This window comes from Bidens hawaiensis, unplaced genomic scaffold (genome assembly GCF_021521415.1).
Source record: "Bidens hawaiensis isolate Kalapana, Puna unplaced genomic scaffold, B.hawaiensis_p1.1 tig00000055_1, whole genome shotgun sequence".
Classification (NCBI taxonomy): Eukaryota; Viridiplantae; Streptophyta; class Magnoliopsida; order Asterales; family Asteraceae; genus Bidens; species Bidens hawaiensis.
In genome coordinates this window covers 3,045,675-3,072,160 of record NW_027491016.1, presented here as the reverse complement: position 1 = coordinate 3,072,160, position 26,486 = coordinate 3,045,675, and the positions used below count along the sequence as shown (strand labels likewise).

Sequence of the window (26,486 nt, the reverse complement as noted above, 5' to 3'; positions counted from 1 at the left end):
TTAGTTATAAATAAAAATGTTCGTGTTTGTTTATGTTCGTTCATTTAAAATCTATATGAACAGTTTATAAACATAAATGAACATAATTAAACAAGGATAACGGACATGAAGGAACATATATCTATATATATAAATGAACACAAACATACATAAACGAACATAAATGAATGCATTTAATTGAACACAAACAAACAAATATAAAACCTATTAGGGTGATATAATTTCTAAATGTAAATAATATTTAATAATTGACTAAGATGAACCATTGATTAGGTTTGATCAATGGCAACATCTCGATAAACCATAGTGTGTTTATATACTTATCAATAGAATGGCAGTAGGCCTACAAAGGAGCAAGACATCAAAATACGAAAAAAGAAATGTCTTTATTTGATTCTCTGGTAAAGGAACTTAGTCGATTTTAATGACATTAGAAAAGGGATATGATGTGTACCGAGGTTGCTAATCTCACTAAAGTACATGACATCACGCAAGGGAAGGGGGTGCTACATAAATAACTTAGAAATTGCAAGCTACGAATTGTTATTTTAGGACCAGCTAGGTTCAATCCATGTTATGAGCGTCGCAATGAGATATAATTTCGGATAAATCGGCCACAAAAATTTCTTGGAAGTTGTCATCAAATGTGTGATACCTGCATGTCTCGAGAGAATAGAACACCATCTTTGTTTGCCATAATTTTGGAAAATAAATCTTGTTTCTCATTTCTGGTGACTTAGATTCAAGGCAGATGCATGATGTAGTAGAAATATAAATCATGTGTTTTCCTAAACCATCTAATTTCTCCCATTCGTTTGTAGAATCATTTAGTATGAACACCTTTACGCATTCTTCAAACTCACACACGCTAACAAGTAGTAGATGCTGATCACATTTTGATAGAATGGAGAGCTACAACAACTTCTAGGCATTTCGTCTATAACAAGCTCCCAACTGTATTCTTCTTCATCAATGTCTCTAAAAACATGAATACTTTCCATGTTACACAAGGAATAAATATCTCGACCACTGAATGTTGGAATGTTAAAATGAAATGGATCATCAGTGCCAAAATCCAGATGATATTTGTGTCAGGATTGGGGATCATGAGACGCACAGTGGATGTACACATGCCAAGGCCCTTTTGCAAATCCAACGACCACACAATCGGGGGAAGTAGGTGGTGCTGAAAAACAAAAGCTTCCCACACAATAACGCAACCATGGGAGCTTTTTTATTTTACGTGTAAATGGATTAAAGAACATTAGGTTGATTTTATGAGTTGTATTCATCAAAATCCAACCATACTTCGAACCCGTACTCATCATTCAGTTCTTCAGGTACTTTTATAAAATAATTGCCACCGTGTGTGGGATCTCTTAAAGTGATAATGCCTTGATTCTTTTTTGACATCATCAACCATGGTGAAACGTTTCTCCATTGAATTAAAGGTGCTGCTAGAAAACATTGTTTGCATGTTGCACGAAATCTAATATATTCAACACCAACAAAGTGCTCCATGATCATTTCCAAAATATGAAATGGAACAATGAGCATGCGGTCCTCACTCGTAGTGCTATGATATTCATCGTTATCCGTTTTTATGACTATCTCAGTATGCTTAACTTCATGTTCTTTTTCTTTTTCAAATTCACCATGATCAAATTCTAACCTACACAAAATATGATAATAAGTAAAGTTAACATATTCTAGTAAAAAAAAGCACCTTAAATACAAGCATCGCCCACACTAACACTTGGCTTTCTCGTACGCTACAAGGCATTGAACATAGTGACATGGTTTGTTCTTTGACATGAAATGAGAATATTATGTTGTCCATCTCACCAAGTATATGCACGTAACCCCCAATTTCGGAGGTACCTACGGACTTGTGGAATATAGAGTAGGAGTTGTCACTAGCATATTTGAGAAAAAATATTTCATCTTTGAGGTCTTCCATTTCTTTCCACATCATAATAGTCATGTCAAGTTTAAACAGAAAAACCTCACTAATCATTGTTTCATTGTCTTTTCTAAAGCATATCTTAAGGAAGAATAGTTCTGTACAAGATTCTTTCAGAAAATAACGAATGAAGCCAAGATTATCACGATACGGTATACGAGTTAAACGGCCACCTGAGATTGGGATTTCCACAAACGGCAGTAGACTTATCACTGTTTCGTTACCATGAAATACAATGTCAAATGTGGTCAATGCGTATACCTTGCCACCGCAACAAGTCAAACATTTAAGGAAACAGTATCTAAGCCACTTAAGTTGGATAGTTGTTTAACATATGACATTTTGATCCATTTCAATCCTTTTCTTTTGTCATTGAGCCGACAGAAAACAATGGTAGGAGATTCTTCCGGTAATAGCATGAAAACCGAACTTTGATCCTCGGGTGGAGATGACAAACAACATACGTAAGAATCTATCTCTCTATGAGTCAAAGGTGGGAGACGAATCATCTTAGAGGTGAGCGGGTTCCAAAGAGACCACAACACATTATCCGGATGGTTGGAGAGAATCATCCAGCCATGAAAACATGATCGGATTTGTCTCCCCCGGAGCTCATTAATTCCACACTGATTATAAGATTTCAAGTTCTCAGCAATAAACGACCGGTAACTAACGAATGATTTTTTTGGCTCCATCGATCTAAGATGTTCATCGTAATATTAAAAATCAATTCAAACAAATATTTAGAAAAAAAAAAACTCTCTCAAACCTCTTTTTAAATTATTGAAATCAACACATATTAGAGGTTTTTTTCTTTTTTTTTTATCAAATCACATAAGAGCTAAATAGTGCCGGGATAGTTTATGGGTGTGACTGAGTTACCTGGGTAATGAATCAAAAAGCAAACCGATGGGAGAAGCAACTCAAAGTCTAAAATCCTTCGTCGTCTGGCAGCTGTTAATATCGATTATAATTAAATAACAACGCAACATTTATGAAACTTGATGTTAATATCAATAATAATTAAATAACAACGCAACGTTTATGAAACTTGACGTGCAAGTTGATTTCATATGTTTTTATAACCACGGAAACCTAAAGCATTCGTATCAAAATGGCATGCTTAAATCAGATTAATTTAAAGATATTAATCAAATTTTATTTGTTCTTTATCCTTATTAAATTCTAAATTCCTTTATTAATTTACATTAAATTGTTAGTTAAAACATATTAATTTAATATTTTTAAACTTCTAAGGATTATCAATTTTCTTTTGTTATAAATTTCTTTTTAACTTCTAAAATGTTTGTTTAACTTAATTATGTTTTGATTTGTAAAGTTGACTTTTAGAAAGACGTAGATGAATTCTTACCTTTCACTCCACCAACTATTTGTTAAGATAATTTCCTTGGATTTTGCGATGCAACAAATACACTATGAATGTTTACATTCATCACATCATGAATACTCTTTGCTTCCTATTTTTTTATCAAGCAATCAGATTGCTCTATTTGTAAATGTAGGTTTCATGTGTATTTGATCTGAATTTACGGGTATGGGTCTCATCAAACCCAGATAGCCTTTAAACGGGTTATAACATCTAATTAAATTAAAAATTAATCTCATCAATTATTTAATGAAAATCCTATAAAATAGAGATATACTAAAAATTATAATATTTAAAAATAAGATATTATTTATGATTAATAAAAAATTTTATAGTAAAAAATAAGCGGGTCTTGTGTCTCACCAAACCCTGAATCGTAGATGTTATGCCAGTCATACTAGGGGTGTGTTTTTTAACCGTACCCGAATAACGAACCCGAATCGAAGTGACCCGAGACCCGAATAACCTGAACGGATTAAGCTCCTAACCCGAATCCGAGATAAAATATTCGGGTCGGTATTTGGGTTGAAATACCCAAATTCGGGTTGACCCGAATAACCCGAAGTATAATACATCGATGCATGTATTCCTAATTTTTATAGGGTAGTTTAGCGTTGAAATAACATATTAACCTTATGTATTCTTGTTCGATTGTTCTCAAGACTTCGATAATATTGGATTTATCACATCCCAATGCATTAATGACCATAAAGCATGTTGAGAATGTATATTCAATTCAAAAACTTAAATAGTATAGTATTTAAACAAATATGTATCGAGCATGTATTGATCTACATACTACAACACTCCTTCATCCAGTCTAATGCATGCCTGTATGATAAATTTCATGTTTTGCTAAATAATATATGTTATTGTTGAATATGGTTGCATATTATGGTTTTATAACGGCTCGGAATATGCTTTTTTAATTTATGACATTGTCAAAGGTGGACATATTTTTTTAATTTGTTAAACCCCAAACCCGACCCGAATAAACCCGATCCGTTCAACCCGAAACCCGAATAAACCGAACTTATTTGGGTCGGTTCTTGGGTCAATTTGTTTTGATCTCAAACCCGAACAAACCGACCCAAACAACCCAAAACTCGAATAAATAACCCGAAGAACACCCTTAAGTTATACCCCCGTTCTTTTTTCTTTTAGCCTTTGTTTGGCAAGCTGCTGTAAGTTTTCGATAAGATCTTTAATAGTATCTTATAGAATTCATGATTTATTCGAGAAAAATGATAACATTTGATAAGATCAAATAAGTCTGACAGTATGAATCTTCAATTCAAACATTGAAATTGTAACACCCAAACCCAGAACAGGCTGACGTGTCACTATTACAGATATCAAACCAAAGCCACAATCCAAATTACAATAATCAAAGCAACCTAAGTCATATTATTATGCCAAAATGAATTAACTTTTTAAAATCTTGAACTTCATTAGTTTATCTCATCACTAACTCCCCGAGTCCCAGATTACCTGTAAACAAATAGGAAACACACAACAAAGAAAATACGGCTGAGCCAAAAATTACCCAGTATCGGAAAGAACAATAGTATAGGTAAGGACAGACGAAAAAAAAGTAAGTCTAAGAACTTTGATTCAAACTTGAAACCAACTTTTTACTTGCAAAAATACTAAACATAAACTGACGCATAATTCAATACTTTGTCGGAACAAAATCAAATGCATACAGAAACATATCAGAACATACACACACATCAAACCACGTGACTACACATATCAAGAACTCAAAAGTCACGTGAGAAGGAAGCACCCATGAGCCTAAACAGAACAGACTGGTACACAGCTAGCTAGTCCATGCACCTATGAGACGGTGAGCGTGGCGTACACCCATTATTCCGTCTCCACACAACAAACGCAAACTCAGAGCTAAGATCGATCTATACGCCTCTAGGGGCCAAGCTAGAGACGCCGTGAACTTTTATTACACACTATCACGATAAGTGCATGCCGTTGACGCCCATACGACATTTCAGACATGCTCGGGTGACAGAGTACAAAATAATTTCATATAAATATGCAACGAAAATGCTACTAACGGAACATGCAATAACGAGTACAAAATATATAATCTATTGCATGCTACAAAAACAAATATAAAACATACCAAGTAAATAAACTGAACTCAAACTGAAAAGTCCGCACTACAAAGTGACGGACACCGAATATAAAATGGAATATAATTTATGCTACGAGTAAACTAAAACAGAAACCATTACAAAGTAATGGAATATAAATAATACTAAGAGAAAACAAAAACAGAATCCGTACTACGAAGTAACGAAATATTAATAATACAAAAAGGAAATAAAGACGGAAACCGTACCTTAATTATTAAGCCAAAGTAAACAAGTTGGCTTGCCTTCATCAACTATGAGAGCCTACGGTTTATTTACAATTTTATTATTTAGATTCACAAATTTAGTTTACATAGGTTGATACGTTGATTTCTGCCCACGACATATGCCTTCTAAAATTCAAAATTTATTGTTGAAAACTCACTGCCATAAGATCATTTTTAGTAATTATTCAAAAACGTTTAAGCTTTAAATATATTATGAATTACTAAACCTTTACTTCCTCGTTATATAGGAACAAAACTAACTTTACTCAACTTCTTATTGAAACCAACAAAACTCTTTATATGCTTATAATCATTTTTAATTTAAATTCATAAATTTGGCTACTGGTTATATATACCAGATTCATAAAAAAAATAGAGAAAATTCATATTAGTTACAATATGGCTATCACCTTAAAATCTAGATATCAATTATATATGAACAGACTATACATACAACATTCATGATATATATGTACATGCATGGGCACCTCCGTATATATTTAACTTTTGGTTTTAACAAAATCTTCTAATTAAACAAGGTTTTACGTCGCGGGAAATAGATCAACGATCACCTATAGGCTACGATTAAAATCATAGGCGAAACAGAAACAGAGAACGTGTTCGATACCTCAGCGGATGAGCGATAACAATTCCGAGGAATAAGACAGTGGCTGCGGCGGCAAACGCACGAACGCTTACGGCCGCGTTCAGAAATCGTAAGTTAAATGGCTTCAAATACGACATAGAAGCCAATCGTTGTATACTTGTATTCTCGTCCTCGTCGACCAGCAGAGGTTATCCTTAATGGAAGGTGTGACGGTTTATGTCGGAAAAGAAACTAGAGACAGTGGTGGCGGAGGTTGCAGAAGCGATGATTAAAACAGTTGCGGTGGTGGTTAGCGGCGGAACCGAAATATAATGACGGTAGGTTTCGTGAATAGAGAGGCTTTAGATATATATATATACACAAATCCTAATAACTGATATTCATAATCTTCTCCGGAAATATCGGAGATCAAGAAGATGATGTACTGCATTCAAATTAACTTTTGGTATTTGGTGAAACTAGTCCCCTTACTTTGTTTCATATTTTATTTAATATTTACAGTACAAACCTTTATGTTTAGAATTTAATTTAACTAACCCATAAACTTTATTTTTCTCATTATCTAAAATGTTCGGCTATTTTTCGTTGACGTTCCATCTGCTTAACTAAATATTAACACCCCAAATATTCGACGGTTATTGCTTTATATTGTTTCGAATTTTCGTATATTACAGAAATGATCGAATAGCCGTGAGAAAGCCGGCTCGCACCATTTCCCGATTTTAATCCTTTTTCCTTTCCGGCGTACCTTATTAGCTTAACCAATTATTTGTGAAACCCTCAAGTTTTATACCGTGATAAAAAATAAGCGGGTCTTGTGTCTCACCAAACCCTGATAACTTTTAAACCCGGTTATAACATCTCATTTATTTATGAAACTCTTTTATCATCAAACCCTAAGTATATTATTAATTTACTTACAATAAATAAAATTAGAATTCAAAAAAATATATAAATATTAGAAACGAATAATGTAAAAAAATCCCCCCCCCCCCCCCCGCGACCAGAGGCGTTGCTACTTGACTAGGGGTGTTCGTCGGGTTAACCCAATCGGGGTTTCGGGTTAATCGGGTCGAGTTAGTCGGGTTTTTCATAAAAAATATCTAACCCGAAACCCGACCCCATTAAGGTTCAGGTTAGTCGGGTTCAGGTTATTCGGGTTAGTTGGGTTAATCGGGTTGACCATGCTACTATATAATTTTAAGTTGATTTTTATGTTTGTAACTTGTGGGATGCAAAATTTCTCGTTCCACTCGTTTTTTAATTTCCTTCACAAGTAATTATCTTATAATTGCATATAGGATTGTAAACGAACCGAACAGACATGAACAAAGGCATGTTCGTGTTCGTTCATTTAACTTTAAACGAACACTTAATCAAACAAATATTTGTGTTCATATTCGTTAGTTAAAAAATAAACATGTTTGTGTTTCTTTATGTTCATTCATTTAAAATCAAAACAAACAGTTTATGAACATAAATGAACATAACTAAACAAAGATAAACAAACATGAAGGAACGTATATCTACATACATTAGCGAACACAAACATACATAAACGAACATAGATGAATGCATTTAATTGAACACAAACAAACAAATATAAACATATTAGGGTGATATAATTTTTAAATGCAAATAATATTTAATAATTTTCTATGAATATGTAAACGAACATGAACGAACGTGAACAGACTTAAATGAACGATCATAAATGAACGTTCACGAGCATAGATGAACGAGTGAAACATGTGTTCATGTTCGTTCATTTAATTAAATGAACAAAACAAAATGAACTTCCCGTCGAATGGGCCATGAGCAAGAAGAATAATTAGCTCCTTTATAAACTTCTAGTATTGACTTTTTAGTGCTTTTTTTACCTTTTTATTATCGTATTTAAAGTAAAGTATCACCACTAATTGGGTTATTCGGGTTAACTCGAAGCTCGATTTTTTCAAAAAAATGAACCCGAAACCCGACCATATTAACAATTCGGGTTAACCCGAATAACCCGATTAATATTTTTTAACCCTATTTAACCGGACCCTAATCAGGTTTAGGTCGAGTCGGGTTAATCAGGTTTGGATATTTTAAACACCCCTGTACTTAACCTTAGAGGTAGTGCCCCTTGGAACCTCCCCATGGCATTGAAGCTATAAAGGTTCCTTAGTATACAAACCACAATAGTACTTTAAAGGAACATCAAAGTAAATGAACAAACATTTTTTTTAATGAAAAATGTTACACTCCAAAACAGACATTTTTTTTAACGAAAAATGTTACACTCCCAATCTATCTACTTTACACTAATGATATACTCACTTGCCTGGGTTTAAACTCAAGACCTTCTCTCTAAGAGACATATAGCTCTACCAAGTAGGCTAGCCCCATATTGACTAAACAAACATTAACCTATGTAAATTGAGCGCTCATGAATTAACGAGACAACTATTCATGCTCACTCGTCTGGTTAAAACATATACAAACTTCATTCATTAGTTCGTGTAATATAATGAACACATAATTTTTTTTCATGCCCTTCATTTATTATAAAAGCAAACTTTAAGTTGAACAGTTCACTATGAGTTTCGTTTTATTACGGGGCTAGTTGTGATTCTTAATTTTTGAACTATTTAGAGGTGACAAACCAAAGATGTATTTTTTTTGTAATTTATTTAAAACTAGTGTTATACCCGGCACATGTACCGGGCAGGTTGATAAACCCCGGGCGATGTTGTCGGTCCCGGGTGTTGAGGCGATAAGTCGATGCCAATTGGGTTGGTTTCGGTTAAGTGTGTTATGATACATGAACTTAAAACCAAAAATAAAACAAAAAATATATAATTTGAAGTGAATCAACTGAGTGGCGTCAGTCAGTAACACTCTGGCGTTGGGAAGATCTGAGCATTGCCGATCCCGGAAGTTGAAGCGTCGCGTCTACGCAAATTCGGCTTATTTCCGTCACATTGGCTATGGTACCAAAATTAAAATAAAAGGCAGTGAGTCTACGCGAATACATTCTGCTTTCCTTTATTTTTGTCACGATAACGGAACAAAAAAGAAAAAAAAACAAAATTCAAGGACAATACAGTGCCGCCAAGTGACCCAATCAGCACTTAGCGGCACCAAAGTTTGTAATTGTTATATATAACTAGTGTTTCACCCGGCGCGTTGCCGGGACAAATCGAAAAACCTGGGCGGAGGCAAAAACCAAGCGTTGTCGGTCCCAAGCAGTAAGGCGGTAAGTCGACGCAAATTCGGTCGGTTTCGGTTACGTGTGTTATTGCATCAACACTAAAACCAAAAATAAAACAAAAAAATTATAATAATTAAGGTGGACCAATGGGTGGTGTCGGTCGGTAAAACTTGAGTGTCAGTAAAGCTTGACTGTTGTCACTCCCCAGCGTTGAAGCGGTGAGTCAACGGAAATTCGGTCTGTTTCTGTCATGTTCGTACAATACCGGAACTAAAACAAAAAGGTTAGTAAACCCGTTTTTTGTAGAACCCGAGCGTTGTCGTTCCCGAGTATGGCAGCAGTGAGTTGACGCAAATAACCGCTTAATTATCAATTTAAAGAAAACAAAAAGAAAAGTAAATTACTTGGCCCGATCACACGCTGCTAAGTGGACCAATCATCCCGAGCATTGTCGGTCTCAGGCCATGGCGGTGTGCCGAGGCGCATTAAGTTGGTTTTGTTTACTTCCGTTACGGTAAAGTAACTAACATAAAAAGGTCGGTAAAACCCACCCGATTGTTTGTAAAACCCAAGTGTTGTTGGTTTCAGACATGATAGCCGTGAGTTAATGCGTATAACCGTTTTAATTATCACTTTAAAACACTTAAAATATTCTATGGATTAAATCCATTTTTATATGCTAAAAGTCCATGACGTCATGTAAGTAAAGAATGTTTAATTGGGCTGGACATAGTTACAAATTAAATCTGGGCCAAGAATTAACCCATTGGCAATTTACATGACCCATATATATTTATTTCTTTTAACATTCATGAATAAATCTCGACTTCCCATAACCCATTGACAAAAGGCATATGTTCGCAATCATAGATAGCGTTGGGTAACCCGAGCCAACATCTTATGTTTCGGGAAAGACTTGCAACCCAAAAGCCTATTGCAGTAAACCTCATTTGGGATAATATTCAAACCCAAGACTTTGCTGTTTTCTGCCTAAATCTTTACTTCTCATGCCATGTCATTTTTCTTAAGAACGACGACTAAATTGTCTTAACCGAGCCCATCACATTCTCCAATTTGAGAGCCCCATTACTCTCAGGGTCGGCTCCGAGAAAGCAAAAAAACTTTTGGGCTGAAGGCGAAAATTTTTTTGGGCCTTAGATAAAAGGAGTATTTTGTTGGGTTTAAACAGTTTGATTTTTATATGGGCTTACTTGGTTATAATTTAAGTTGTGTAAAAAAATTTTGTATAAAAAACTTAAAAAGAACTAAACACAGCTCAAGTGATACTAGAACCTACAACCTTTTGGTTATAAATAATACTCATTTGCCACTAGACCAAGATAGTGGTTATTTAATTGTATTTAAACACTAAATATACATATTGCTTTTATAAAAAGACGTATAATTTTTTTCCAAAAAAAAATAAAAATCGGGCCTTGAGGGGCGTCGGGTCTGTGGCCGTTAACCACCCTGCCACCTCCAAGGGCCGGCCCTGCTCACTCTGACAGACTATGCTGTTTTAACAATACCCACACTTGTTTCAAAGCTTAAACGCTCGGAAACCATACCGCCGGCTAATATGCAACATGAGACTAAAACCGAAGTTCGTGATAAATGATTTTATTATTTATTTTGCTTTTGCAGACCAGACCAGACCAGACCATCTCTCTCCCGTGGCGCCAAAAATATTCATCTGTTTGTTTTCCTTTCAAACGCACACGGACAACGTGATTACCGGTCAGATTGATTGTTTTCTCCTTGTTCTTCATCAATCGCATGAGTATTCTGTAGATTTCATATCAGCATCGTTATCTAGGTCAAATCTAGGCTCGTTAATGACGAAACTGAGATTACGTTGAAAGTTTTCATAATTAAATATAATCTTCATCTGAAAGAAGATTCAAATTAAGTCTGATTTGTGGAGGTTAAACATATATAGGCTGGCTATTAATGATCAAACTGAGATCTCATTAGTTTTTATTCAATTAGGTTTTTAGTTTCTATGAAAGAAGATATGAATATAGTGAGAATTTAATAGTGTGGATGGATGCACATGAATCAGACCGAGCATCACCTTCGAATCATTCTGAAAGTAACGACGGAACGAATCGCCGTGGTAGGTCGAAATCCTCTTGGGGATTATCCTCAGCTGTTCACGCGGTCCATGGCGTTGGATTCGTTGCTAAAAAGGTTATTAATAATAGGTTAACAGACTCTTTATGGCATTCCAAAAAGACCTTTTCAACCGCTTCTGGACCGTCAGATGAAACCAGTAATCATCACACCTCACAACCTTTGTTGAATGTTGAAGATGAACAGACTCCTCTGTCAACTAAGCCTGCACACGAGACAGAAAATATTAATGTTAATGATCAGTTAGACAGTTTGAAACCTCACGATGGCTCACGTGGTGGCACGACAGGTTCAGATGTTGTTGACAGGTCAGATGGCTCACCTGTTAAACCAGTTAATCAGCATCGACGGCCTAATGTTTCTAATCGTTCAGGGAATTTTAAATCGTCAGCTATCTCGTATGTTAAACAAGTTAATCAGCAAAGACGGCCTGGCACAACAAGTTCTAATGTTGTTAACCAGTCAGAGAATTTGGAACCTTCAGATGGCTCACATGTTAAACCAGTTAGTAAACATCTGTGGCCCGGGACAGTAGGTTCAACTGTTTTAAATAAAACCATTCATTTTCCTTATATATCTAGTATGACTCCAAACCTTAAGAAACCATCCTTCCCAAGTAATAATAGCAAGCCTTTACCCGAATCTTCAACTGATGCTACAAATCAAGCGTCGGTTGAATCCCAACCATCTTCACCACACGTTTTAGCCTCGAGAGGTGTTAGTCCCGTCAGTGTTGCCAAGGTCGGCCCTTCGCTTGCCAGTCTTGCCCCCACCAACGGGGTCAAAACTTCTATTGCTAGAGGGGTCAGCCCGACTCCTGCTAGAGGGATTAGCCTGGCACCAGCTAGAGGGGTCAGCCCGGCCCCAGCTAGAGGGGTCAGCCCGGCACCAACTAGAGGGGTCAGCCCGACCCCAACTAGAGGGGTTGATCCTGATGTGAGTCTCACCTCTGTAAAGCCATATAAGTCATCGGGTCGAAGACACTTCTTTAATGCAAATATACTTTCTGTTTTCACTAAAATTGTCGACAATAGAAAGGAAAAGAATGTGACAGATCAAAAAGTTGCTCAGTATTTGGAGCTACTTTACAATATACAAGTGCAGTGGCAATTTGCTAATGCAAGTGCAGAAGCCGCATTGGATCTTCAAAGGGCAACTGCTGAGGTTTGGATTCGTATCACTAAATTAATAATATTTTCTTACTCTTTGTGCTGTTTTCATGCTGCATCATTTGATATTATGTTTCACAACACAGAGATCTTTATTTGATATGTGGAGAACTATCTTAGACCTCCGGGATTATTTAGCTTCAAAGAAAATCGATGTCGACTTGTTACTAATGCAGCTAAAGCTCTATGCTGTTTTATATCGACAAGTAATTCATTATCTTTTATTGTTCTAACTCCAACTGAATATTGTTCTTGGATATGGCCAAGTTTACATGTAAATCATACTAGTTAGTTTTTCCTGTTTATTGCAACTGCAAGTTCATCTAATTTACTTTAGTTTTATTATCATGTATACACTTTTTCTCTGAAGAGTAGGGAGTAAGACAATATTTGAGCTTTTGTAAACTAGGGTCAAGCTATAAGAGTCTACCTGTTGCTATGCGATGTCCCGAATTGATAATAATAATAATAATAATAATAATAATAATAATAATAATAATAATAATAAAAATACTTTATGCACTTATCTGTAAGTCTAAATGGCATTTAGCTTTTCCATTTTTTTTATAAAATGACTAGAAATAAATGGGTTAATTATGATTAAGAAAATATTATTAATAGTAATCTTAATCTTGATAAAATAATTATTGAGATTTTTGAGTGGCTTTAGCGTGTTTAACCCAATCTCCCTTTAACTAAGTTTTACGAGTTCATCCGTTTTATTTGAAACACAACCTAAATTGACCCAATCAGCACTTAGCGGCACCAAAGTTTGTAATTGTTATATATAACTAGTGTTTCACCCGGCGCGTTGCGCCGGGACAAATTGAAAAACCTGGGCGGAGGCAAAAACCAAGCGTTGTCGGTCCCAAGCAGTAAGGCGGTAAGTCGATGCAAATTCGGTCGGTTTCGGTTACGTGTGTTATTGCATCAACACTAAAACCAAAAATAAAACAAAAAAATTATAATAATTAAGGTGGACCAATGGGTGGTGTCGGACGGTAAAACTTGAGTGTCAGTAAAGCTTGACTGTTGTCATTCCCCAGCGTTGAAGTGGTGAGTCAACGGAAATTCTGTTTCTGTCATGTTCGTACAATACCGGAACTAAAACAAAAAGGTTAGTAAACCCGTTTTTTGTATAACCCGAGCGTTGTCGTTCCCGAGTATGGCAGCAGTGAGTTGACGCAAATAACCGCTTAATTATCAATTTAAAGAAAACAAAAAGAAAAGTAAATTACTTGGCCCGATCACACGCTGCTAAGTGGACCAATCATCCCGAGCATTGTCGGTCTCAGGCCATGGCGGTGTGCCGAGGCGCATTAAGTTGGTTTTGTTTACTTCTGTTACGGTAAAGTAACTAACATAAAAAGGTCGGTAAAACCCACCCGATTGTTTGTAAAACCCAAGTGTTGTTGGTTTCAGACATGATAGCCGTGAGTTAATGCGTATAACCGTTTTAATTATCACTTTAAAACACTTAAAATATTCTATGGATTAAATCCATTTTTATATGCTAAAAGTCCATGACGTCATGTAAGTAAAGAATGTTTAATTGGGCTGGACATAGTTACAAATTAAATCTGGGCCAAGAATTAACCTATTGGCAATTTACATGACCCATATATATTTATTTCTTTTAACATTCATGAATAAATCTCGACTTCCCATAACCCATTGACGAAACGCATATGTTCGCAATCACATATAGCGTTGGGTAACCCGAGCCAACATCTTATGTTTCGGGAAAGACTTGCAACCCAAAAGCCTATTGCAGTAAACCTCATTTGGGATAATATTCAAACCCAAGACTTTGCTGTTTTCTGCCTAAATCTTTACTTCTTATGCCATGTCATTTTTCTTAAGAACGACGATTAAATTGTCTTAACCGAGCCCATCACATTCTCCAATTTGAGAGCCCCATTACTCTCAGGGTCGGCTCCGAGAAAGCAAATAAACTTTTGGGCTGAAGGCGAAATTTTTTTTGGGCCTTAGTAAAAGGAGTATTTTGTTGGGTTTAAACAGTTTGATTTTTATATGGGCTTACTTGGTTATAATTTAAGTTGTGTAAAAAAATTTTGTATAAAAAACTTAAAAAGAACTAAACACAGCTCAAGTGATACTAGAACCTACAACCTTTTGGTTATAAATAATACTCATTTGCTACTAGACCAAGATAGTGGTTATTTAATTGTATTTAAACACTAAATATACATATTGCTTTTAATAAAAAGACGTATAATTTTTTTCCAAAAAAAAAAAAAAAATCGGGCCTTGAGGGGCGTCGGGCCTGTGGCCGTTGACCACCCTGCCACCTCCAAGGGCCAGCCCTGCTCACTCTGACAGACTATGCTGTTTTAACAATACCCACACTTGTTTCAAAGCTTAAACGCTCGGAAACCATACCGCCGGCTAATATGCAACATGAGACTAAAACCGAAGTTCGTGATAAATGATTTTATTATTTATTTTGCTTTTGCAGACCAGACCAGACCAGACCATCTCTCTCCCGTGGCGCCAAAAATATTTATCTGTTTGTTTTCCTTTCAAACGCACACGGACAACGTGATTACCGGTCAGATTGATTGTTTTCTCCTTGTTCTTCATCAATCGCATGAGTATTCTGTAGATTTCATATCAGCATCGTCATCTAGGTCAAATCTAGGCTCGTTAATGACGAAACTGAGATTACGTTGAAAGTTTTCATAATTAAATATAATCTTCATCTGAAAGAAGATTCAAATTAAGTCTGATTTGTGGAGGTTAAACATATATAGGCTGGCTATTAATGATCAAACTGAGATCTCATTAGTTTTTATTCAATTAGGTTTTTAGTTTCTATGAAAGAAGATATGAATATAGTGAGAATTTAATAGTGTGGATGGATGCACATGAATCAGACCGAGCATCACCTTCGAATCATTCTGAAAGTAACGACGGAACGAATCGCCGTGGTAGGTCGAAATCCTCTTGGGGATTATCCTCAGCTGTTCACGCGGTCCATGGCGTTGGATTCGTTGCTAAAAAGGTTATTAATAATAGGTTAACAGACTCTTTATGGCATTCCAAAAAGACCTTTTCAACCGCTTCTGGACCGTCAGATGAAACCAGTAATCATCACACCTCACAACCTTTGTTGAATGTTGAAGATGAACAGACTCCTCTGTCAACTAAGCCTGCACACGAGACAGAAAATATTAATGTTAATGATCAGTTAGACAGTTTGAAACCTCACGATGGCTCACGTGGTGGCACGACAGGTTCAGATGTTGTTGACAGGTCAGATGGCTCACCTGTTAAACCAGTTAATCAGCATCGACGGCCTAATGTTTCTAATCGTTCAGGGAATTTTAAATCGTCAGCTATCTCGTATGTTAAACAAGTTAATCAGCAAAGACGGCCTGGCACAACAAGTTCTAATGTTGTTAACCAGTCAGAGAATTTGGAACCTTCAGATGGCTCTCATGTTAAACCAGTTAGTAAACATCTGTGGCCCGGGACAGTAGGTTCAACTGTTTTAAATAAAACCATTCATTTTCCTTATATATCTAGTATGACTCCAAACCTTAAGAAACCATCCTTCCCAAGTAATAATAGCAAGCCTTTACCCGAATCTTCAACTGATGCTACAAATCAAGCGTCGCTTGAATCCCAACCATCTTCACCACACGTTTTAGCCTCGAGAGGTGTTAGTCCCGTCAGTGTTGCCAAGGTCGGCCCTTCGCTTGCCAGTCTTGCCCCCACCAACGGGGTCAAAACTTCTATTGCTAGAGGGGTCAGCCCGACTCCTGCTAGAGGGATTAGCCTGGCACCAGCTAGAGGGGTCAGCCCGGCCCCAGCTAGAGGGGTCAGCCCGGCCCCAGCTAGAGGGGTCAGCCCGACCCCAACTAGAGGGGTTGATCCTGATGTGAGTCTCACCTCTGTAAAGCCATATAAGTCATCGGGTCGAAGACACTTCTTTAATGCAAATATACTTTCTGTTTTCACTAAAATTGTCGACAATAGAAAGGAAAAGAATGTGACAGATCAAAAGGTTGCTCAGTATTTGGAGCTACTTTACAATATACAAGTGCAGTGGCAATTTGCTAATGCAAGTGCAGAAGCCGCATTGGATCTTCAAAGGGCAACTGCTGAGGTTTGGATTCGTATCACTAAATTAATAATATTTTCTTACTCTTTGTGCTGTTTTCATGCTGCATCATTTGATATTATGTTTCACAACACAGAGATCTTTATTTGATATGTGGAGAAATATCTTAGACCTCCGGGATTATTTAGCTTCAAAGAAAATCGATGTCGACTTGTTACTAATGCAGCTAAAGCTCTATGCTGTTTTATATCGACAAGTAATTCATTATCTTTTATTGTTCTAACTCCAACTGAATATTGTTCTTGGATATGGCCAAGTTTACATGTAAATCATACTAGTTAGTTTTTCCTGTTTATTGCAACTGCAAGTTCATCTAATTTACTTTAGTTTTATTATCATGTATACACTTTTTCTCTGAAGAGTAGGGAGTAAGACAATATTTGAGCTTTTGTAAACTAGGGTCAAGCTATAAGAGTCTACCTGTTGCTATGCGATGTCCCGAATTGATAATAATAATAATAATAATAATAATAATAATAATAATAATAATAATAATACTTTATGCACTTATCTGTAAGTCTAAATGGCATTTAGCTTTTCCATTTTTTTTATAAAATGACTAGAAATAAATGGGTTAATTATGATTAAGAAAATATTATTAATAGTAATCTTAATCTTGATAAAATAATTATTGAGATTTTTGAGTGGCTTTAGCGTGTTTAACCCAATCTCCCTTTAACTAAGTTTTACGAGTTCATCCGTTTTATTTGAAACACAACCTAAATTGACCTCTATAGAAGATTATTTACACGTATGATATAAACAGAAGCTGCTAATCATGCTTGCTCTAGTCACTGTTTTATTTTCTATTTCCTTTTTCTTTTTAATAAAAATTAATCGTGGTTGATACGTTTCTGTGACTCAGATGGGCTTTATTGACGAGTGGGCTTCAATTCAAAAGGAACACGAATCTGCTTTATTTGCAACCACTAATGATCTACAAGCAAGAAGTCTTTCAGTTCCTATTACTGGTGGAGTAAAGGTATGTCATTACATAAAAGTTTACTTAGGCCATTTCACATATAGAGTAATCATCAACTTATAACTCACAGGCAGATATTAAGGGATTGAAGTTGATTGTTTTCTCAACCATCCAAGTATTACAGGCAACCGTATCCTGTATACACTCAACAGTATCAAAGGTGAGTGACTTAAACACTTTACATAAATATTTGTCTATTAATCTATTTTATGATTCAATGATCAAGACAATTATCCTAAAAGCATTGACCCTGGATAGTCAAAACAAGTTTGGACAAAAATGAGTCATTCGTATTTTTTAATACTGGTTGATCATAATTTCTTTCCTTTTCTTCTTTAACATATTTAGGTCATTTTACAATCACTTACAGCCAAATTTAACCTTCATCATTTTAGGGACTGAATGTAGGCTTGTAAACGAACCAAACTAACTCGAACAGTGGATGTTTGTGTAAGTTCATTTAACTGTAACCGCACAAACGATAGAACACGAACAACTAAATTAATGAGGTTTTTTTTTCGTGTTTGTTTATTAAGAAAATGAATGTGTTCGTGTTCGTTCGTTAACAATATAAACAAATGGTTCACGAACAAACATGGCAGCTAAAACCAATTAAATGTAAATGCGAACAATGCATTGGGTTTAAAAGGTTATTAAAACTAGACTGTATTGTAATGGGCCTAAAAAGTTTAAATGAATACATTAATAAACGCAAACGAACTTAAAGTAACAAATATAGATGAATGACCTAATGAACGAAGGAGACATGTGTTCATGTTCGTTCATTTAACTAAATGAGCAATAAAATTTATTTGTGTCCGTGACTTTGTTCATTTATTAAATAAACGAACTCCTACCGATTGGTTTAATGAATTTTTAGTTCGTTTGCAAGCCTAACCGAACCTGCTTGGTTTGTGAAAACTACTGGTCTAAATATGTAATTTTCAAACCAAAACTAGTGCATACCACAGGGACTATCCGTGTAGTTAATATTTTAAATAAGCTTTCATAAAGAGATTTAGAAAGTTGTATTGTATGCATTAAATTGACTGGGATGACTTTCAACCCTTTTAGCCAACTTTTTTTGTGAATTGACCCGTTTGAGGTCAGACAACCTATTCAGAAGTAAATGTGGTGAAAGTAATGTGTCGAGTGATTTCTACTTACGATGGTCTATTTTGTGTCTGGTTTGTTACAGTTGGATAAAACACATTGTCTGGCTTCTGAACTTGCCAATTTAGTATTACACGAAAGAGCACTTCTTGATGAATTTGAAATCCTTTTGGGTTCTACAGCTCCTTTACATGTAAGACCATTCAATATTATGACTTGACTTTGCTACAGTATAGTTATACTAGAAATGAGAGTAAATTACAAATTTCTACCTTTTGTACAGCTCAAATGTGTCATTTAGAAATTAGAATGGAAAATTACAATGAGTTTTGAAAAGTTATCCTGCTCTATGCTTTTTCACGGAAGTTAACTTTTGAGGTTAGTTTAATAAAAATGACCATTTTGCCCTTACCCCTTAAAGGACTAAAATGTGTAATTCTTTACTATTTTATTTACTTTACTTTTCTTTGTTTTTGTTTCTTTATAAACTTATCTTAAATACTATTAATTAAATATCTATAATCTTTTTATATAAAGACTTGTAAGCTGTTATAAGTTTCTACTCCTGTATCAATTATCAAGTATCAACTATAGGAATATTATGACCTCATTAGCTTGTGAATTTAAATTTATTGCGGTAATTTTCTCTCTAAAACTTTCCTGTCATATGCACAAAGATTTGGAAAGGAAAGTAAATTTATTACCGTTATTTCGAATTATATTTTTATTTATTTTTATATTATTAGACCCTCTAACCACTTTTTGAGCCCAGATCGTATAGAGGTGCTACATTGAGCGGGTTGTTACATTAGCACTTTCTCAAAACATTTTTTTCTTCAAACTATTATAAGTAATTAATATTATAACAAAATACGATTTTGTATGCATGCAAACCGCGATTTGATTGGTCAAATATAGAAATGACCCATTTGATTTTTTGTGTTTTGTTTATATACAGATTGAAGAATGCAGCCTTAGGAGCTATCTACTACAGTCCAATCGAACTAGCATGACCGAATAACCATTTTAGGAGGTAAATAAATCCTCGGCTTTGTTTATGCTAATTTATTAGGCGTGGTCGGGTTTGAACTTGTTTAGGGTAGTCTAAGGTTTTCGAAATGAATATTAAGAGAAAGTTTTGGCTAACTTTTTATTTTTCGAGCAAAGTATATAGATAGATATACATTCGGCCTGTTTTTCACATTGTATTAAGATCTTTCCTTCTATATAGTTTATGCATACGAGTAATTTATACCATCATTTCTTCTACACGTATCTTTATATAACCTTTATATGTTTTTGTGTATTGGAAAGGGTCGTGGTTGATTAAGAGATTTACTTATGAACCATGGATTGATTCATCTTATTTAGTGGAGATTATAGGTTGGTAAACTGAATTGAGTATTATAAGGTTGACTTGGTCCATAATGAAATATCATTGTTGTAAAAATGATATAGCTTTAAATGCTCTTATTGAATAAAAATTCCTAAATTTCCTAGGATAAATACACCATGAGTTGCACCCTGCATGATCTAAATCCACAACTTTTTGGTTGTGAGATACACCACTAAACTGAAGAAACACTATGTGACCCCGGCAGATTAAGGATAATCTTAGGGTTAAGTAGATGTTTTCCACGAGGGTTAGGTCCGGCAAAGATGGTTATTCTTCTGATGACCTGCAAAACAGACACCGTGAGCTCGTCACTGAGAGGGGGGGGGGGGGGGTTCCTCCTTGTGACCACCCTCCGGCGTGAGAATCAGACTAGATTGCTCTGAATATAAGTGTATATTAAGAGAAATAGCTAGAGAAGATAAGATAATATCAGATGATATATCCTAATATAAGATCATATAAGATGATGTAAGATGATGATACCGTTCCAAGGTGTTGGAGTATTTATAGCCGAAGGTAGGTTTCCAAGCAGGTACGGCCAGCTGTATAATATTCCTTTTCCACCAACTGTGGGCTACGTACGTGCCATGCTGGTGGTTGGTGGGTAGGCAGCGGCTGATAGTGACATGGCCGGCTGTGTACTATTCCTTTTCCACCAACTACAGGTTATGTACGTGCCACGATGAGGGTTGGTGGGTAGGCAGCGGCTGATAGTGACATTTTGTACTGGAGCATGCTCCTCCTCGTACTATTGTCGGTGAGCTGTCACCCTGTGATTGGTTCATGGGCTGCTTTGGTCAGATCTTGTCTATTTTGTCCATACTTTGGCAGGTATAGTACAAAAGATCTTCCAGAAGCGTACGGACTGGCTCATTTGGGCGGGAGTATTCCCGCCTTGCTCATTCCTTTTTCAGGTGACATTACTGAATTATTGAGAGTTAGTGCCTTGTGCGTGTAGCCTTACTATTAGTGCGGGTAGCCTTCCCTGATGGCTTGTATCCGCAGCTGCGGGAACAGGCGGGGTACTTTACCATTGGGAGGTTTTTTCTGCGGGAACAGCTGGCGTACTGCGCGTAAGGTCTTCATCTCTCTGAGCATGGTGGGTCCTGCGGAACCAGTTGGTCTTCGCGCAGACGTCCCTCTTCAAGGTGAGTCTTGCGGGTCCAACTGGGCTCTGCTGGGACCTACCTCTTCATAAACCATCAGGATGCCCCTCTTGGGACAACTGACATTAATTTGAGAGTATCACAAATGTATTGAAGTGGCTAGACTAGACAGTGTGGACAACACTAATGTAAAATCATTTTATTATGTGAAGTCAACATTAACGTTATAAACAAACTGTTGTTTATTGTAAATTACAATTGTGTTTTTACATTTTACTATGATTCCCATAATATGCATCCCATCAATATATACATTGTGATGGCGGTTGAGGAAATGCGTGAAACAGAACAAAACCAATAACTATTGAAATTTGAAACAATAAGCACACATAGATATAACGTTGTATATTTGATTGAGCTATGTTCATAATCGAACTAGTTTATTTCCAACACTGACATAACCTTATGCATAATTCATAAGCTAACCGATGACATGACGTTATGACCCCCCACACGTCCACACCCTAACGCATTCTTCCACAAACAAGGTTTTTGTTTTCATTAGGATGAAGAGGGTGCTTCCTGGAGTACCGAACTTCCCAAAATAAAGCAGTTAATGGGTTCCACCTCACTTTTACCTGAATGAATCCAACAGTACCCGATTCAATTGCGACGATAAACTATCCAAAGTACCTGGTTTCACTTTTCCACACAAAGGGATTAAGGATTGTTTGTTGGAAAATATTTCAGGTTCAAAAACCCGAATTATTTTCCCGATTCCTTTGCTGAACCAATTGGGTGGTGTTCCTAAAGCAGCCGATCACCCGAATGCGTTTCCAGATCACACCCCTTCACCCTAAAGAAAATCCGTCCATATGAACACTTGACTGGTCAAACTTAACTAAATACTTAATTTGACCAATAAACCATTAAGATCTTGACATTTGGCACAAATGAACACCGAGTGCACAATGTGCCAATGACAGTGTGACACAAAATAAAAATGGACCCGTATATCGAGTCGCATAGGCAACATCGAGTGCACAATGCCACAATGAGGCAATGCCACAAAAGAAAAAAGGACCACTAAAACGAGTCACCTAGGCAGTTATTAGTTTTAAAAAATTATTTCTTAGTTTTAAAAGTTTATTGATCCTCTGACCATTTTAATGTACGGAATGATAAACTAAAAAATTAAAATTCTCTCTTATTGAGAGATGAATAATGAATATATAATGTAGGTGCTTTATCAATTATAACTAAAGTAGATATATTACAACGTAGATAACTTTCTAAATATAACTAAACTAATATAAACATTTTATTTGCTCTAATGTGTTTCGAATATATTTCAAAAGTAGTGATTACATCGAAATAGAAGGCAAACGGGCAACAAGCTACGCCGCTACCCTTTGATGACCACTAATCACACCAAAAACACTCGATCTGATTAAAAACATAGAACTAAATCCTACCTAATAATCTGTTACGTTAATTAATGTAGGTTTCGGCCCATTTGGGTCAAGCCAGTTTTACAATTAGAAGGCAGAAGGTGCATGTTAGGGGCCGGGTGGCCCTAACCATTAGATCGAGCGCGGTTTGTTTAATTGTTTCTTGTTGATTAAGTTAAACGGGCTGACCCTAATTGTCTTTGTCCATATATTCATCTCCTTGTACTTCAATCAGTTGTAGAAATAATGAAAAGAAACCTTGGTTCGTACGTAGCCTGTGGACGTAGGTTAACTCTTTGTTTAATCGGTTTATTCATTAAGTTGTGCTAGCTTAAATTTCAGTTTATTGTATACAACAAGTACTAACAATTATATATAATTTATATAATTTGAATGTTGAAACTTCAACCCAGAAAGATATTGGAGAAGTGGTCCCTGAAGAGAAATTAATAATTATGAAACCCTAGGTTGCCTGCTTAAACCCCTACTCTCACTAAAATTGAAGTGTGATGAACTCATGGGAGACCACCGTACTCTATAAAAAGTTTCAATAGTAAATACAAGTTATTATGTGTAAAGTCACAAACCAAATGGTCCTGCTTCTTGGGTAAAGATATCATAAACCCTAAAAATATATTTTATTTATTTATTTTTAGAAGCAGCTAGAAAACCATCTAAGTTTGACTGTGCCATTTGGCACTAATCCTAAAACCTTTTCCATGGTTATTGCAAGAATAATTTGAGAGGAGTTAATGTCAGACTTTGTATACGGGGGAATCAATGGTGATATATGCACATTACTAAAAGGCATCAATATTGGTGCAGCGGCAATGCTGTGGGAATTCGGTCCGTATCAATTTAGTTCGTTACGATATATTTTCATGATGTTTAGAGTTCAATATTGTTCACCGCTTTCTTTACTTGGTTCAACTAAGAGTTTGTTGGAATTGAATCAATAGACTCTTTAACATATACAAGGTATATATGATTGATTCTTCCCTAGCCAAGAGCTAAAATAAGACAAATTGTGTAGAGATTACATGAACGAAAAACTGGACATATCATAGACATTCAAAATATTTGAAGTGAAAAGTCGATGAAAGATTAAAGGAAATATATGATGATTCTCTATGATTCTCTATTTGTATGATTTGTTAGACTAACAAAGCAATTCGTTTCATGACATATATCTTTATATTGAATGGATTGTGTACAAGGGCATAAATTTATAAAGAAAACCAAGCATCATAACCACATAAAGGCTATGATGATTGATATTTGTTCTTAGCAAAGTTATCTTATTTGAGCAACAAACTGCTGAATAACTAAAGATCAAACCAGACCAATAGGGCTTTGGTCTAGTGGTCCCTAATGTGTATATATGCTGCCCTATGAACCAAGTGATTGTGAGTTCAAGTCTTAACTCACAAACCAGGTGTGTGAGACTAGAAAAAGGAAAGATTAAATCAGTATATATCATAATCCAAATAATGGGGAAAAGGGTCTACTAATCCTAAGGCACCCCCAAACTCAAACCGATGAAAAATTCAAATGGTCATTTAAGGGTAGGGGACTATGACGAAAGCCCTAACCTTCAAACGTACGGCTGTCGGTGCAACCTCAAACAGCCTTTTCATGTAAGCAGTGTGGCCGGGATTAGATTGTCAGTGACGTGTGTATATAGCAACACCCCTTGGAGGAAATTATGTAGTTAATTTGCCCTCCATCCTGACATCTGATTGTGTAAATCTTCTCATCTGTTCTTTCTTTTCGTTTTATTTTCCTGCTGGTTCTTGCAGCTTGCCTCAACTGATCCACAGGTTCCCTTAAAGCAATCTTCTCCAAATGAACCTAGAAATATTAATAGGTAATATTCTGGTAACCGATCAAGTGACTTCCAAGCTCATGTGTACCCTTAAGGCTATTTTCCTACCAATCACTTATTATTTGTTTCTGTCCCTCAAAGTTCCCCTCACAAGTTCTAAGATAGTGTTAACATTATGTGGGTATACATGTATATTCATGAAGAGAGAGAGAGAGAGAGAGAGAGAGAGAGAGAGAGAGAGAGAGAAATAAATTGCTTTTAAGTGTTGGTGTGTGTATTTGATTTTGATAGTAAAGGACTTAACACAATTACCTTATTGTTGGATTTGTTTATGGATATGAATCCTTGTCATAGATAATGAAGTTCTAAGAATACATATTAGAGAGATGCTCTTGAAGGATTTGTGTTACATATGCTCTTGAAGAATTTGTGTAGGAACTTAGACCATCAAACTCTAGTGAAGATTACTTGAATGATTTCTCATTTTACAACTGTTGGTATATCTTGCTGCAGCTTCATCAACACTTTCTTTAATTTGGTTGGCAGCCGCTCTCTGTCTCTCAAACTCCCTATACTTATTCAAGTACCTCATAACCGCATTGGAGCCGTCATCAAACCCTAAAGATGCAAGAGCCCAACAGATATCGTCTCCATTTACCGTCTTGCGATTCTCCTTGTGACACTTTTCAGATGCCTCCCCAGTCACAAAACATATGAACTCAGTGGCGCACTCTTGCATCGTCTCTTTGGCTTCTTTGGAGATCTTGGCTGTTGGTGGTAGGATCTGTTTCATGATTCGCCCCACATTTGCTATGGGCAGCAAGCTATCATGCTCATCCACCATACCCTTCTCCAGATTTAGTCAAGATTTCCTAAAACACATACACACATTTCACTTATAATTACTTATATAGCATTATATATGTACATATGTGTTTTTATGTGTAGATAGATATATTTGCTAAGACATATTTGAGGGCCCTTTGTAGGCAACATATTCTTTTCTAATTGGAGACTAGAATTTTTAAATTAATATTTTATGTTTTTGAGCAAAAAGTGAATCATGGGAGACTACAAGGAATAAGGAACTCATTAATAAGTTGTGATGAATATAAAGATGCTCTAGTGATACAAAAAGAAAAAAAAGATGACACTACTAAATGAATGCTCCGTGAATCACATTCCTTAATATGGATTCCTCTAATATTAAGCTAGGTCATCATTTCCACTAGTAAGAAATTATCATTTTAAAGATTTTATGGTTCTGGCAATCCATAAGGATGACGTGTCACCATTTAATAAATATAGAGTCATGTTTGAGTCGATCCACATTGATGAAGTCAGAAAAGTACTTGGATAACTCTTGAGAGCATTACATAGCCTGCATCTACAAAAATGTTCCTGAAAAAGTAATTAAATGAAGGAAAACGATTATGTAAATTAAGTAGGCTACTTTTCACTGATCAGTGTATGCCATTTGGGCTTTCAATATTTGATACAAAACACCCTTTCAAATTCAACCCAGTTTCACGTTTTAATGTTGGATTGGTGTGCTGTAACCAGATTCTGTACTTTGCGAAAAAAAAATCCATGATTGAATCGATACGAACACAAACAGAAAAACACACAAG

At 35.8% G+C, this 26,486-nt stretch overlaps 1 protein-coding gene and 1 pseudogene across 1 annotated transcript; one reads left to right on the top strand and one right to left on the bottom strand.

Moving 5' to 3' along the window:
• The first annotated feature begins 15,713 nt into the window (after nucleotides 1-15,713).
• On the top strand, nucleotides 15,714-20,248 carry LOC143626091 (uncharacterized). Its single transcript, XM_077096287.1, has 6 exons — nucleotides 15,714-16,967; nucleotides 17,059-17,178; nucleotides 17,848-17,964; nucleotides 18,035-18,124; nucleotides 19,163-19,270; nucleotides 20,036-20,248. The coding sequence occupies exons 1-6, from the start codon at nucleotides 15,714-15,716 to the stop codon at nucleotides 20,096-20,098; spliced, it is 1,752 nt and encodes a 583-aa protein (XP_076952402.1). The 3' UTR covers nucleotides 20,099-20,248.
• Nucleotides 20,249-25,309: 5,061 nt separating this feature from the next.
• LOC143625987 (nuclear transcription factor Y subunit B-4 pseudogene) lies at nucleotides 25,310-25,699 on the bottom strand (annotated as a pseudogene).
• Between the last annotated feature and the right edge of the window lie 787 nt (nucleotides 25,700-26,486).

Coding starts and splice junctions, on each gene's coding strand:
- LOC143626091 (XM_077096287.1), top strand. CDS start 15,714: ATGGATGCACATGAATCAGACCGAGCATCACCTTCGAATCATTCTGAA. Junction 17,965..18,034: donor CTATTACTGGTGGAGTAAAG/GTATGTCATTAC, acceptor TATAACTCACAG/GCAGATATTAAGGGATTGAA. Junction 18,125..19,162: donor TACACTCAACAGTATCAAAG/GTGAGTGACTTA, acceptor GGTTTGTTACAG/TTGGATAAAACACATTGTCT.